General features: G+C 42.6%; 1 protein-coding gene across 1 annotated transcript; it reads right to left on the reverse strand.

Annotated features, from left to right (window-relative positions):
• Window positions 1-1,122: 1,122 nt before the first annotated feature.
• Window positions 1,123-6,692, reverse strand: LOC129855659 (transmembrane 4 L6 family member 1-like). The gene is made up of 4 exons (XM_055923554.1): window positions 4,290-6,692; window positions 3,359-3,430; window positions 2,610-2,752; window positions 1,123-2,244 (listed from the first exon to the last, which is right to left on the reverse strand). The coding sequence occupies exons 1-4, from the start codon at window positions 4,464-4,466 to the stop codon at window positions 2,046-2,048; spliced, it is 591 nt and encodes a 196-aa protein (XP_055779529.1). The 5' UTR covers window positions 4,467-6,692; the 3' UTR covers window positions 1,123-2,045.
• Window positions 6,693-14,297: the final 7,605 nt, after the last annotated feature.

Genomic DNA, 14,297 nt, shown 5'->3' on the forward strand with positions numbered 1-14,297 from the left:
ACACGGTGTCGTACACATCGATCCAGAGCATGCTAAACATGCTCAATGGGTAACATGTCTGGTGAGTATGCAGGCCATGGAAGAACTGGGACATTTTCATCTTCCAGGAGTTGTGTACAGATCCTTGCGACATACTGGTTATCATGCTGAAACATGAGGCGATGACGGTGGATGAATGGCATGACAATGGGCCTCAGGATCTCGTCACGGTATCTCTGTGCATTAAAATTTTCCATAAAATTTCCATTGATAAAATACAATGTGTTCATTGTCAATGTTATGCCTGCCCATACCATAACTCCACCGCCACCATGAGGCACACTGTTCAAAACGTTGACATCAGCAAACCACTCAACGCCAAACACGCAGTTTGGCATCTGCCTCGGTACAATTGAAACCAGGATTCTTCTGTGAAGAGCCATTCTCAAACGTGCCAGTGGCCATCGAAGGTGAGCATTTGCCCACTGAAGTCGGTTACAACGCCGAACTGCAGTCAGGTCAAGACCCTGGAGAGGACGACGAGCAAGCAGAAGAGCTTCCCTGAGACGTTTCTGACAGTTTGTGCAGAAATGTTTCAGTTGTGCAAACCCACAGTTTCATCAGCTGTCCGGGAGGCTGGTCTCAGACAATCCCGCAGGTGAAGAAGCCGGATGTGGAGGTCCTGGGCTGGCCTCGTTACACCTGGTCTGCGATTGTGAGGCCAGTTGGACTTACTGTTAAATGCTCTAAAAGGATGTTGGAGGTGGCTTATGGTAGAGAAATTAACATTCAGTTCTCTGGCAACAGCTCTGGTGGACATTTCTGCAGTCAGCATGCCAATTGCACTCTCCCTAAAACCTTGAGACATCTCTGGCATTGTTGTTGTGTAACAAAACTGCACAATTTAGAGTGGCATTTTATTGTCCAAAGCACAAGATGCACCTGTGTAATGATCATGCTGTTTAATTATCTTCTTGATGTGCCACACTTGTCAGGTTGATGGATTGTCTTGGCAAAGGAGAAATGCTGATTAACATAGATGAAAACAAATTTGTTGCCAAAATCTGAGATAAATAAGCTTTTTGTGCATATGGAACATTTCTGGGATCTTTTATTTCAGCTCATGAAACATGGGACCAACACTTTACATGTTGCGTTTTTATTTTTGTTCAGTATATTTAGGTTTTCAATAAACATTAGAGACAAAATATAATTGACATGTTTTCAACAATCTAAGCCAACCCTGTTTGTTTTGCCCCATAGTTGCGCACGTGTCAGTTTTGTTGCTAACCAACCAACCCGTTAACCCGTATCAAAGTATACAGCGTTGACAAATGTATGTTTACAAAAAATTATAATCAGAACAATTAAAATGGAAAATACGTATTTAGTTAAGGCAGCACAAACACTAAAATATATGACAAATGCACTAAATATATAAAATGGCCTTAACAATTTAGCATCTGCGAGACAACAATTTTCAGAAAATGAAAACAGTAATACAAAAGACAAAACTCTCATACAAAAAAATATATACTTTTGTGCTTTAGTAAAATGTAGACTTAAGACATAAAAAATACTACAGTTCCGGTCTGTATTATACACACATTCATTCAGTGTATTTCTAATACAGTGCTTTGAAATGAATACTATAAATTAACTGAACTTTCAGACAGGTATCTCTCCCTCATACAGGGATGAGACAGCATTCGCTTATTAATCACACTTTCTGATTAGAAACTGGCCCAGGGACTATGTAGGATACGAGGAGAGGAAGTTGGACTATTGAGATGCGCCTCCAGGAGTGTTTGGAAAGCAATGTTAAACAGATGTCATTGTACACGCTCCTGGCGTGTATCGTATGTGTGTGCATGTGTCTTATGTGTCATATCATGTGTATGCACATCAATCTTATGTTATATGCATGCGTGTGTATGTATAATTTACATGTGTGTGTCAAATTTTGTGTGTGTGTGCAGGTGTCTGTGTCTGTGTGTGTGTGTGTGTCTCTGCGTGTGTGTGTGTGTCTGTCTCTGCGTGTGTGTGTGTGTCTCATCTATGTGTGTTTAGGCATTGAGGGTATAGTCCTGCTTGTAGCAGCAGGGTCTGCAGACAGCTGTCACCAGCCCATTGATGACCTGCAGGACACATATGATGAACTCCAGCCCACTGAGGCCCAGCAGGATGGACATCAGGGTCACGTTCCACTCTACAACGCTGACAGGCTGCAGGCACTTAGACCACGTGTCCTTCTCCATTAGGTACCTGTGGACAGACACAGAAAGAGGGAAATTCAATTAAAGTTGTGTATATTGCCGTCTGTATTGCAGTTTGATATTAAATAGGGTTAAGAAGCTGTGACTCACTCGACAGGATGTTATTTCATAACGCACACACAATAGGTAATGGACACACACACACACAATAGGTAATGGACACACACACACACAATAGGTAATGGACACACACACACAACAGAAAATTAACTCCAAATCAAAAATAGAACAACACAGGCACACACACTGACAGAGGATTTGTTTCAAATGCATTTTGGCACCTAAAAGAAACATACATAGCTAGAATATTTCCAGAACAATTAGCATTTCCTGTGAGAAGAGGGTGAAACTAACCTTCCTCCCTCATTGGCGAAGGGATAAGACCATCCCAGAGCAGTGAAGCACTGAGGTCCCTCCAACATGGCCATGGCTGAGATGATGAAACAGTATCCCGAGCCGGCCAGACCCACTAGAGCTGCCATTACCGACCCACACATCTATATAATACACATACTGTACATTAGTATATAAATATACACACTCATAAACTCTCTATCCTTAAAAAAAAAACTCTCTCACACACACGGTTCAAGCCTGCCTGTTAATCCCAGATCAACAGCATAACAATCCCCCTGGGAGTAGTGTGTGGTTGTGTGAGGAGAAATGTTGGCTTATCACTGTTACAAACCGGTTTATACGCAGATAAGGTTCAGCTCCTCTCCCTGGCCCAGACGCTTTGTACTCCCTGATGGTGAAGCTTCCTTCACATATCCTTCACATAGTGTACCCCCTAATAGTGTTACAATGGCCCCTTTGTATGATTAGCTAGGCATAGCCTACCTTTCATGAGTCTTAGCTTAGCATAGTCCCTCACAGTGTTAGAATAGTCCTTTGTACCATCTGTACTTTTATTAATAGGATCAAAGCCTTGTGTAACAAACCAAATAACATCCACTAACCTACTTTGGCGGTTTACAACAAAAACAACAACAAAAAACCTGAGCTGAAGAACACATCAAGGCGGACCTGTCACCGTTGCTTTTTGCACAGTAATAGAATCACTGGCTGAAATCACAATAAGTAACCAAAGCATCAGTCCTCACCATGAAGCTTTCATTCCAACAGCAGCCTGTACACTTCCCCAGGCTGATGAACACTCCAGCAGGCAGGAACATCTACAGAGACACACAATTCGGGACATCTCAGGGTCTGTCACAGTATGACATTTCAGTGTATACCATCTATATAAAACAATATCCTCGAGACTGCTATGTGTTGATTTTAATTACGTTGAGTGCATCTAAAGTGTCAGTCTTGCCCAGTATCTCACTGTGAAATGTGGACCACAATGTAAATAAGCCTACAGGCTTTATCGTGTTTTTATCTTCAATAATTTCTTGTGTGTGCGATGTTAAATGCGAACATTGAATTATCTAATCAATCCGATCAATCAAGAGCTCTGTGGTTGTAGCACTGTACTGTACAACCATCGCTGAATAACAAAAATATGGTCCGTAGAGCATTTTCATAAAATGGTGGCTAATTCCTACAATGGGTTTCTGGAAAAATCCTCCAAAAGAAGAAAGTAAAACTCCTGGGGTAGCATGTCGGAGGAAGAGCTGACAACCGTTTTCCTTTGTCTCCTATAGTATCTCCACAGTAAGGAAAACAGCCATGAGGCAAGTCCCCATTATCCGAAAGGTAAACACACACACATACAGGATACAGATTAGCCACACACTCAAACTGCCCTCTTACAAAAACAGCACAAGATAAATTCATTGTCAGTGTTTGCACCTGTGTCAGATTACGACCTGTTATTATCAGAAAGGAAATACAAGACCAAAAGAATATATATACACAAGACTAACTGTTAAAAGACCAACTGGTTTGACCCTGAAAGTTCTCTTTATATTTATATTTTAATCTACCATTCATTCCCTGAACAGCCTGTAAATCTGACCCATAAACCATCAACTCGATAATACTACTGTAGCCTGTGTAGTAACAATAGAGTAACATATAGCTACTCACCAACACACCTCCCCCTCCGATTCCCATCATGAACCAGATCAGCCTGGACAGTCTCTCCTGTTGGACATACTGGATCTCTCCTCCAGGGAAGAACAGCAGGATGTTGGCCATGATACAGCACACAGCCAGGGGCAGAAGGGCAAAGCCCAGCGACCGCGCAAAACCTATGGAGCACATCTGCCCTACCACACAGGATGAGGAGGAATGGAGAGAAGTCGAGGTGTGGAGCACCAGAGAGGAGTGGAGCGGTATCACCAGGGGGAGAGGAATGGAGAGTAACAATGGAGAGAGAGAGAGAAAGAGAGAGAGAGATATGAAGGTCTGGGGTCTGTTCACAGCTTTAATCAAGGAAGGAAACTGAATGGTTTACCTAGTGTGTAGGGTTTTAGCTAAACCCTCCACCTCCTGCCAGTCACACTGAGGCTGATCACGCAACCAGTTCCGTTTTACGGCGAGGGGCTGAGTGGAGGGGTTGCCACAGGAAGAGTGAGGGGTGAGTGTCTTGAGCCCTAACCAATCCCTCAGGGCCCGCAAGTGATTCAGCAAGAAAAACGGTGACAAATCCCTCAGGAACTGGGAGGGGTGATGAGAAAGAGAGTGAGGAGGGACAGAAAGAGAGGGCGCGAGTAAGAAAGACAGACACATACACATAGTGATAGAGAGTATGTGTGTCTATTTTCCACACCCACCCCAATCTGAGAGGCAGAGGTAGTTGGGCTGGGCAGCTGGGCCCCAGACTGCATTCAAAACCTGCTACTTCAGGTAAAGAGTCTCTTTCCATGTTTTGTGAAAAATCTGCACAAAAATGTTCTAGATTACGCTGCACTCAACATCCACCCTTCCTTATGAGCCTACTCCCCTACGGCAGGGGCAGCAAACAACCTGGCAACGTTAGCCAATAAGTCAACTGACCATCACAAAGAATGTACAGTGCATTCAGACCCCTTGACTTTTACCACATTTTGTTACGTTACAACCTTATTCTAAAATGGATCAAATCAAATCAAATCTACATCAATGTACACACAATACCCCATAATGACAATGTGAAAGTTTTTTAGAAATGTTCGCAAATGTATTACACATTAACAACAGAAAAACCTTATCTACAAAAGTATTCAGACTCATTCATATGAGACTTGAAATTGAGCTCAGGTGCATCCTGTTTCCATCATCCTTGAGATGTTTATACAACTTGGTTAGAGTCCACCTGTGGTAAATTCAATTGATTGGACATGATTTGGAAAGGCACAAACCTGTCTATATATACGGTCCCACAGTTGACAGTGTATGTCAGAGCAAAAACCAAACCATGAGGTCGAAAGGAATTGTCCGTAGAGCTCGGACACAGGATTGTGTTGAGGCACAGATATGGGGAAGGGTACCAAAATATTTCTGCAGTATTGAAGGTCCCCAAGAACAAAGTGACCTCCATCATTCTTAGATGGAAGAAGTTTGGAACCACCAAGACTCTTCCTAGAGCTGGCCGCCCGGCCAAACTGAGCAATCGGGGGAGAAGTGCCTTGGTCAGGGAGGTGACCAAGAACCCGATGGTAACTCTGACTCAGTTCCAGAGTTCCTCTGTGGAGATGGGAGAACCTTCCAGAAGGACAACCATCTCTGCAGCACTCGACCAACTAGGCCTTTAGGTTAGATCGGCCAGACGGAAGCCACTCCTCAGAAAAAGGCACATGACAACCTGCTTGGAGTTTGCCAAAAGGCACCTAAAGGACTCTCAGACCATGATAAACAAGATTCCCTGTGCAAAAATGTATAGAACCCTGATTTTTCTTTGTCATTATGGGGTATTGTGTTTAGATTAATGAGGGGGTGGGAAACTAAATGTGGAAAAAGTCAAGGGGTCTGAATACTTTCCGAATGCACTGTATGACCAGTATACGAAGGTATGACAAGAGTATTTGTTAGTGTCAAATAAGACTTGGGTTTTATTTTTGTAAAAGCAGATAGTTCTAACCCTACACAGACATTTTAAACCAAAAACCATTCCTCCAAATCAGACCCATGGCAGATGTTGTGCGTTATTAGGTTGTGACATTGAGTTTATTGGCAGGTGTGGTCTACCTGAGCCATCAATTCTCTCCTACTAGCACTGACTTTGCTGATAACTACTTTGAGGGAAAATGTACTTGCTATGACTGTGATATGCGGTGGTCTCAACTAGCTATTTTAAAATGAACGCACTAAGTCGCTCTGGATAAGAGCGTCTGCTAAATTACTAAAATGTAAATGTAAAATATCAACAGAAGAGAGAAGAATACACTAACCCATCCTCACAGACCTACAGTAACACAGAAACAGTCTATCTGGAAGATCATTCATTTTACTCAGTCACAACCTCATTCTTGGGTGAACTAAATTATGATTGGGAAATGCAGGCTTCAGACAATCATTATTTGTATTTTTTTTTTTAAATGTCATACAATTATAAAGACAAAAAAAATCATATATATATATATATATATATATATATATATATATAATAATAGAAAGATAACAAGATAACATACATTATATATAAATAATAAAACCAAATCAAATACCAAGTAGCAGCAGGTACAATTATCAGCAGGAAATGCAGTTAATGTACAGTTAGCATTATAAATTGGAGACAAATAGCAGCAGATACAATATCAGAATACAGTAAAATTTTCAGAGATTGTAGGATCAACTAGTACAAGTATTGTTATTTTGTCATTTCTTTCCCTTTCCCTCTCTTTCTATGAAACAAGGATACCTTTTAAAAGTTTTTCCAATAAAGGACAGTAAGGAGACCATACTTTCAAGAATGTGGGACCGCGACTCTGTCAGTCCATTGTCAACTTGTTTTAACCACAATTGAAAAGCAGGTGGGTTTTCATTTTCCAACACACAAAAATACATTTCTTTGCAAAGTATGAAATAGTTATCAGCAATCTTGTCTTGTCTGAGTCAAGCATAATATTTGGCATGTGATTAAGGAGGTAGAGGCTTGGGGATTGTACAAATTATGGAAAATTATAATTAATAATTTTCCTGCCTCATGATGCCGTCTATTTTGTGAAGTGCACCAGTCCCTCCTGCAGCAAAGCACCCCCACAACATGATGCTGCCACCCCCGTGCTTCACGGGTTGGGATGGTGTTCTTCGGCTTGCAAGCATCCCCCTTTTTCCTCCAAGCATAACGATGGTCATCATGGCCAAACAGTTCTATTTTTGTTTCATCAAACCAGAGGACATTTCTCAAAAAAGTACGATCTTTGTCCCCATGTGCAGTTTCAGTTTCTTTTTTATGGCGGTTTTGGAGCAGTGGCTTCTTCCTTGCTGAGCGGCCTTTCAGGTTATGTCGATATAGGACTCGTTTTACTGTGGATATAGATACTTTTGTACCTGTTCCCAACATATTCGCAAGGTCCTTTGCTGTTGTTCTGGGATTGATTTGAACTTTTTGCACCAAAGTACGTTCATCTTTAAGAGACAGAATGCGTCTCCTTCCTGAGCGGTATGACGGCTGCGTGGTCTAATGGTGTTTATACTTGCATACTATTGTTTGTACAGATGAACATGGTACATTCAGGCGTTTGGAAATTGCTCCCAAGGTTGAAATAGACTTGTGGAGGTCTACAATTTTTTTTCTGAGGTCTTGGCTGATTTCTTTTGATTTTCCCATGATGTCAAGCAAAGAGGCACTGAGTTTGAAGGTAGGCCTTGAAATACATCCACAGGTACACCTCCAATTGACTCAAATTATGTCAATTAGCCTATCAGAAGCTTCTAAAGCCATGACATCATTTTCTGGAATTTTCCAAGCTGTTTAAAGCCACAGTCAACTTAGTGTATGTAAACTTCTAACCCACTGGAATTGTTATACAGTGAATTATAAGTGAAATAATCAGTGTGTCATGCAACTTGTGTCATGCACAAAGTAGATGTCCTAACAGCCTATAGGGAGGTCAGTGACCCGGCCATGTGGTGCCAGGATAACAACCTCTCCCTCAACGTGATCAAGACAAAGGAGATGACAGGAAACAGGAAAAGGACGACCGAGCACGCCCCCATTCTCATCGACAGGGCTGTAGTGGAGCATGTTGAGAGCATATCATGGTCCAAACACACCAAGAGAGTCGTGAAGAGGGCTCGACAAAGCCTTTTCTCCTCAGGTGACTGAAAAGTTTTGGCATGGGTTCTCAGATCCGTAAAAAATTCTACAGCTGCACCATCGAGAGCATCCTGAAGGTTGCATCACTGCCTAGAATGGCAACTGCTTGGCCTCCGACCGCAAGGCACAACAGAGAGTAGTGCGTACGGCCCAGTACATCACTGGGTCCAAGCTTCCTGACATCCAGGACCCCTATACCAGGCGGTGCCAGAGGAAAGCCCTAAAAATTGTCAAAGACTCCAGCCACCCTCGTCATAGACTGTTCTCTCTGCTACCGCACGTCAAGTGGTACCGGAGCACCAAGTCTCGGTCCAAAAGGCTTCTTAACAGCTTCTACCCACAAGCCATAAGACTCCTGAACAGCTAATTAAATGGCTACCCAGATTATTTGCATTGCCCCCCCCCCCCACCCCCTATTTTATACTCGCTTCTCTGTTTATTATCTATGCATAGTCACTTTAACTCTACCTACATAGATACATATTACATAGTACCCCCTGTATATAGCCTCGCTACTGTTATGTTACTGCTGCTCTTTAATTATGTTTTATTTTTAGGTCTACACCTTGTGTAAATTTTTATTTGATAATAACCCAAACCCAATATATAGGTCAATGGGTCTTAAGAGTAACCATGTTATGTGTTTACTAGCTAAGGACTGTACAATAGGCCTACTACACGCATGTTGTAATGAGCGAGGCAGGAATGCATTAGAATGGAAAGAACATGATAAAGTGTTATGTAGTCTAGTGATCCTGGATTAACCCCAACCAGCCCTAATCTGGCATAACAAATGTTAGCTGGACTCGCTAACGAGCCACAACTGTAATTAGTGAAAACAGTGTTTGGTTTGCATGCTTTTCTCCCACAGGAATACAGTGTTTCATTCTTTAATTAGCTGACTAACATATTATAGGGGATTTGAGGCTGTGTACCAGGGGAAGCCTGTTGTAAGGCGATAAAACAGAGGACAAAATCCAATCCACTGACTGAGGGGCACAGGCTTGAGATGTTGGGTTGTTGTTGATGTGGTGGGGATTCTATGGGCGTAGATTCACTGCTCATGGATGCACTCATGCAAGAAAACCAAATGATAATCAATGAAACTAGTATTGTACTGTCTCCACACAATAATGACATTGTGTGTGTGTGTGTGTGTGTGTGTGTGTGTGTGTGTGTGTGTGTTTGCGTGTGTGTGTTTAATAAACCACAGAGAGTTAAACACAGGTAGCCTTTCACCCATAGCCTTGGCATTTGTTCCTCTTTTCTGTGGTTCGGGGTAATATTAAGGTGTGTACCCGTCTCTAAAAATAGACAGAGATAAAACACACACGGTTGTTCCGCGCCCACCCTACTGTACTTCTGTATAGTCTGCCTGCTTAATGAGTCCTGCCTGTTGAATGAGTTTGTTACTCTATCTTGTTATGATACTTTCCTCACAGAATTATTGGGTCACTGACATTTCTATTAAATCAATTCAGGAAAAGAATAGAAATTCTAACTCAAGTATGAGAAGGAAATCCTCATTTTGATTTGAAATGGAATTGGCCCCCAACCCTGGGCTATAATAACAGCCCAAGCCTGAGCCTTCAGTAGCGAGTGCAAGGAGCATTGAGCCCCTTATGGGTTTGACTGAGGGGAATTGTACAATAATCACAATCAAACAATCATACAATAATAGAAAGACCTGTGGTGTTGTCCTTGTTAATGCAGACAGAGAAGAGCTCCAACTTCTTAATCATAGCCTCAACTTTGTTCCGCACATTGAATATAGTTGCAGAGAGTCCCTGTAATCCTAGATTCAGATTATTTAGGCGAGAAAAAAACATCCCCAAGATAGGCCAGTCTCCCAGTCATGGCTTTGGCGCCATCAGTACAGATACCAACATGAGCAGCAGCTACGTTTGGCTACATACGGACCGTTAGTGGAATTCCCGCGAGAGAGTAACGGTTAATGTGAATGGATGTTAATTATTTGACTCGGTTACCTGTATTTGACATTGTGTTGTTATTTTGCTGAACACTAGATGGTTTAATTTTATTTTTGGCAGTGAAAAAAACCTCACCCAAATGTAGTTTTGGACAAATGTAAAATATAAATGGACTATTTGAAAATGTGAAGGAATTATTTTAATATACATAGAGTGTCTAGTTTGAGAAACAAACACCTCACAAGTCCTCAACTGGCAGCTTAATTAAATAGTACCAGCAAAACACCAGTCTCAATGTCAACAGTGAAGTGGCGACTCCGGGATGCTGGTCTTCTAGGCAGAGTTGCAAAGAAAAAGCCATATCTCAGACTGGTCAATAAAAATAAAAGATTAAGAAGGGCAAAAGAACACAGAAACTGGACAGTGGAACTGTTTTGCGGGTACTATTTAATGAAGGTGCCAGTTGAGGACTTGTGAGGCATCTGTTTCTCAGGCTAGACACTCTAATGTACTTGTCCTCTTACTCAGTTGTGCACCGGGGCCTCCAACTCCTCTTTCTATTCTGGTTAGGGCCAGTTTGTGCTGTTCTGTGAAGGGAGTAGTATACAGCGTTGTAAGAGATCTTCAGTTTCTTTGGAATATCTCGCATGGAATAGCCATCATTTCCCAGAACAAGAATAGACTGACGATTTTCAGAAGAAAGGACTTTGTTTCTGGACATCTTACGCCTGTTATCGAACCCACAAATGCTGATGCTCCAGATACTCAACAAGTCTAAAGAAGGCCATTTTTATTGCTTCTTTAATCAGAACAACAGTTTTCAGCTGTGCTAACATAAATGCAAAAGGGTTTTCTAATGATCAATTAGCCTTGTAAAATGCTAAACATGGATTAGCTAACACAATGTGCCATTGGAACACAGGGGTGATGGTTGCTGACAATGGGCCTCTGTAAGCCTATGTAGACATTCAATAAAAAATCTGCTGTTTCCAGCTACAATAGTAATTTGAAATCAAATTTAATTTGTCACATACACATGATTAGCAGATGTTAATGTGAGTGTAGTGAAATGCTTGTGCTTCTAGTTCCGACCATGCAGTAATATCTAACAAGTAATCTAACAATTTCACAACAACTACCTTATACACACAAGTGTAAAGGAATGAATAAGAATATGCACATAAAAATATATATGGATGAGCGATGGGCGAACGGCATAGGCAAGATGCAGTAGATGGTATAGACTACAGTATATACATATGAGATGAGTAGTGTAGGGTATGTAAACATTATATAAAGTGGCATAGTTTAAAGTGACTAGTGATACATTTATTACATCCAATGTTTAATTATTAAAGTGGCTAGAGATTGAGTCAGTATGTTGGCAGCAGCCACTCAATGTTAGTGATGGCTGTTTAACAGTCTGATGGCCTTGAGATAAAATATGTTTTTCAGTCTCTCGGTCCCAGCTTTGATGCACCTGTACTGACGTCGCCTTCTGGATGATAGCGGGGTGAACAGGCAGTGGCTCGGGTGGTTGTTGTCCTTGATGATCTGTTTGGCCTTCCTGTGACATCGGGTGGTGTAGGTGTCCTGGAGAGCAGGTAGTTTTCCCCCGGTGATGCGTTGTGCAGACCTCACTACCCTCTGGAGAGCCTTACGGGTGTTGGCGGAGCAGTTGCCATACCAGGAGGTGATACAGCCCGACAGGATGCTCTCGATTGTGCATCTGTAAAAGTTTGTGAGTGTTTTTGGTGACACGCCGAATTTCTTCAGCCTCCTGAGGTTGAAGAGGCGCTATAGAGCCTTCTTCACGACGCTGTCTGTATGGGTGGACCATTTCAGTTTGTCCTTGATGTGTACGCCGAGGAACTTAAAACTTTCCACCTTCTCCACTACTGTCCCGTCAATGTGGATAGGGGGCTGCTCCCTCTGCTGTTTCCTGAAGTCCACGATCATCTCCTTTGTTTTGTTGACGTTGACTGTGAGGTTATTTTCCTGACACTACACTCCGAGGGCCCTCACCTCCTCCCTGTAGGCCGTCTCGTCGTTGTTGGTAATCGAGCCTACCACTGTAGTGTCGTCTGCAAACTTGATGATTGAGTTGGAGGCGTGCATGGCCATGCAGTCATGGGTGAACAGGGAGTACAGGAGAGGGCTGAGACATTAACAATGTCTGCACTGTATTTCTGATCAATTTGATGTTATTTTAATGGACCAAAAATGTGCTTTTCTTTCAAAAACAAGGAAACTTCTGAGTGACCCCAAACTTTTGAACGGTAGTGTATATGAACTAGGCAAAAAAAAGAAACATCCTCTCACTGTCAACTGCGTTTATTTTCAGCAAACTTGACATATTTGAAAATATTTGTATGAACATAACAAGATTCAACAACTGAGACATAAACTGAACAAGTTCCACAGACATGTGACTAACATAAATGGAATAATGTGTCCCTGAACAAAGGGGGCGTGGGTCAAAATCAGAAGTAACAGTCAGTATCTGGTGTGGCCACCAGCTGCATTAAGTACTGCAGTGCATCTCCTTCTCATGGACTGCACCAGATTTGCCTGTTCTTGCTGTGAGATGTTACCCCACTCTTCCACCAAGGCACCTGCAAGTTCCCGGACATTTCTGGGGGGAATGGCCCTAGCCCTCACCCTCCGATCCAATATGTCCCAGATGTGCTCAATGGGATTGAGATCCGGGCTCTTTGCTGGCCATGGCAAAACACTGACATTCCTGTCTTGCAGGAAATCACGCACAGAATGAGCAGTATGGTTGGTGGCATTGTCATGCTGGAGGGTCATGTCAGGATGAGCCTGCAGGAAGGGTCCCATATAAGGGAGGAGGATGTCTTCCCTGTAATGCACAGCATTGAGATTGCCTACAATGACAACAAGCTCAGTCCGATGATGCTGTGACACACCGCCCCAGACCATGACGGACCCTCCACCTCCAAATCAATCCCGCTCCAGAGTACAGGCCTCGGTGTAACGCTCATTCCTTCGACGATAAATGTGAATCCTACCATCATCTCTAATGAGGCAAAACCGCAACTCTTCAGTGAAGAGCACTTTTTGCCAGTCCTGTCTGGTCCAACGACGTGGGTTTGTGCCCATAGGCAACGTTGTTGCCGGTGATGTCTGGTGAGGACCTGCCTTACAACAGGCCTACAAACCCTCAGTGCAGCCTCTCTCAGCCTATTGCGGACAGTCTGAGCACTGATAGAGGGATTGTGCGTTCCTGGCAGTTTTTGCTGCCATCCTGTATCTACCGGTGTGATGTTCGTATGTACCGATCATGTGCAGGTGTTGTTACACGTGGTCTGCCAATACGAGGACGATCAGCTGTCCGTCCTGTCTCCCTGTAGCACTGTCTTAGGCGTCTCACAGTACGTACATTGCAATTTATTGCCCTGGTCACATCTGTAGTCCTGATGCCTCCTTGCAGCATGCCTAAGGCACGTTCACGCAGATGAGCAAGGACCCTGGGCAACTTTCTTTTTGTGTTTTTCAGTCAGTAGAAAGGCCTCTTTAATGTCCTAAGTTTTCATAAGTTTGACCTTAATTGTCTACCATCTGTAAGCTGTTAGTGTCTTAACGACCGTTCCACACGTGCATGTTCATTAATTGTTTATGTTTTATTGAACAAGCATGGGAAACAGTGTTTAAACCCTTTACAATGAAGACCTTGAAGTTATTTGGATTTTTACAAATTATCTTTGAAAGACAGGGTCCTGAAAAAGGGACGTTTCTTTTTTCGCAGTTTTTCTATATATAGATTTTTAAATGTGAATCACATTTTTTGGGGGCGTACCCCCGACGGCATTGCGCGTACCCAGTTTGGGAATACCTGGTCTAAGGTGTTTATCCCGTTTATAACACAGTTGCCAAATAAAACAATACTATAAGCACATA

Source organism: Salvelinus fontinalis, chromosome 5, assembly GCF_029448725.1.
Source record: "Salvelinus fontinalis isolate EN_2023a chromosome 5, ASM2944872v1, whole genome shotgun sequence".
NCBI lineage: Eukaryota > Metazoa > Chordata > Actinopteri > Salmoniformes > Salmonidae > Salvelinus > Salvelinus fontinalis.

Excerpts from the sequence above, each read along its gene's own strand:
- LOC129855659 (XM_055923554.1), bottom strand. The coding sequence starts at position 4,466 with ATGTGCTCCATAGGTTTTGCGCGGTCGCTGGGCTTTGCCCTTCTGCCC. Across the intron at positions 3,431-4,289 it reads TCGGAGGGGGAGGTGTGTTG|ATGTTCCTGCCTGCTGGAGT; the intron begins GTGAGTAGCTAT and ends GTGTCTCTGTAG. Across the intron at positions 2,245-2,609 it reads TTCGCCAATGAGGGAGGAAG|GTACCTAATGGAGAAGGACA; the intron begins GTTAGTTTCACC and ends GTCTGTCCACAG.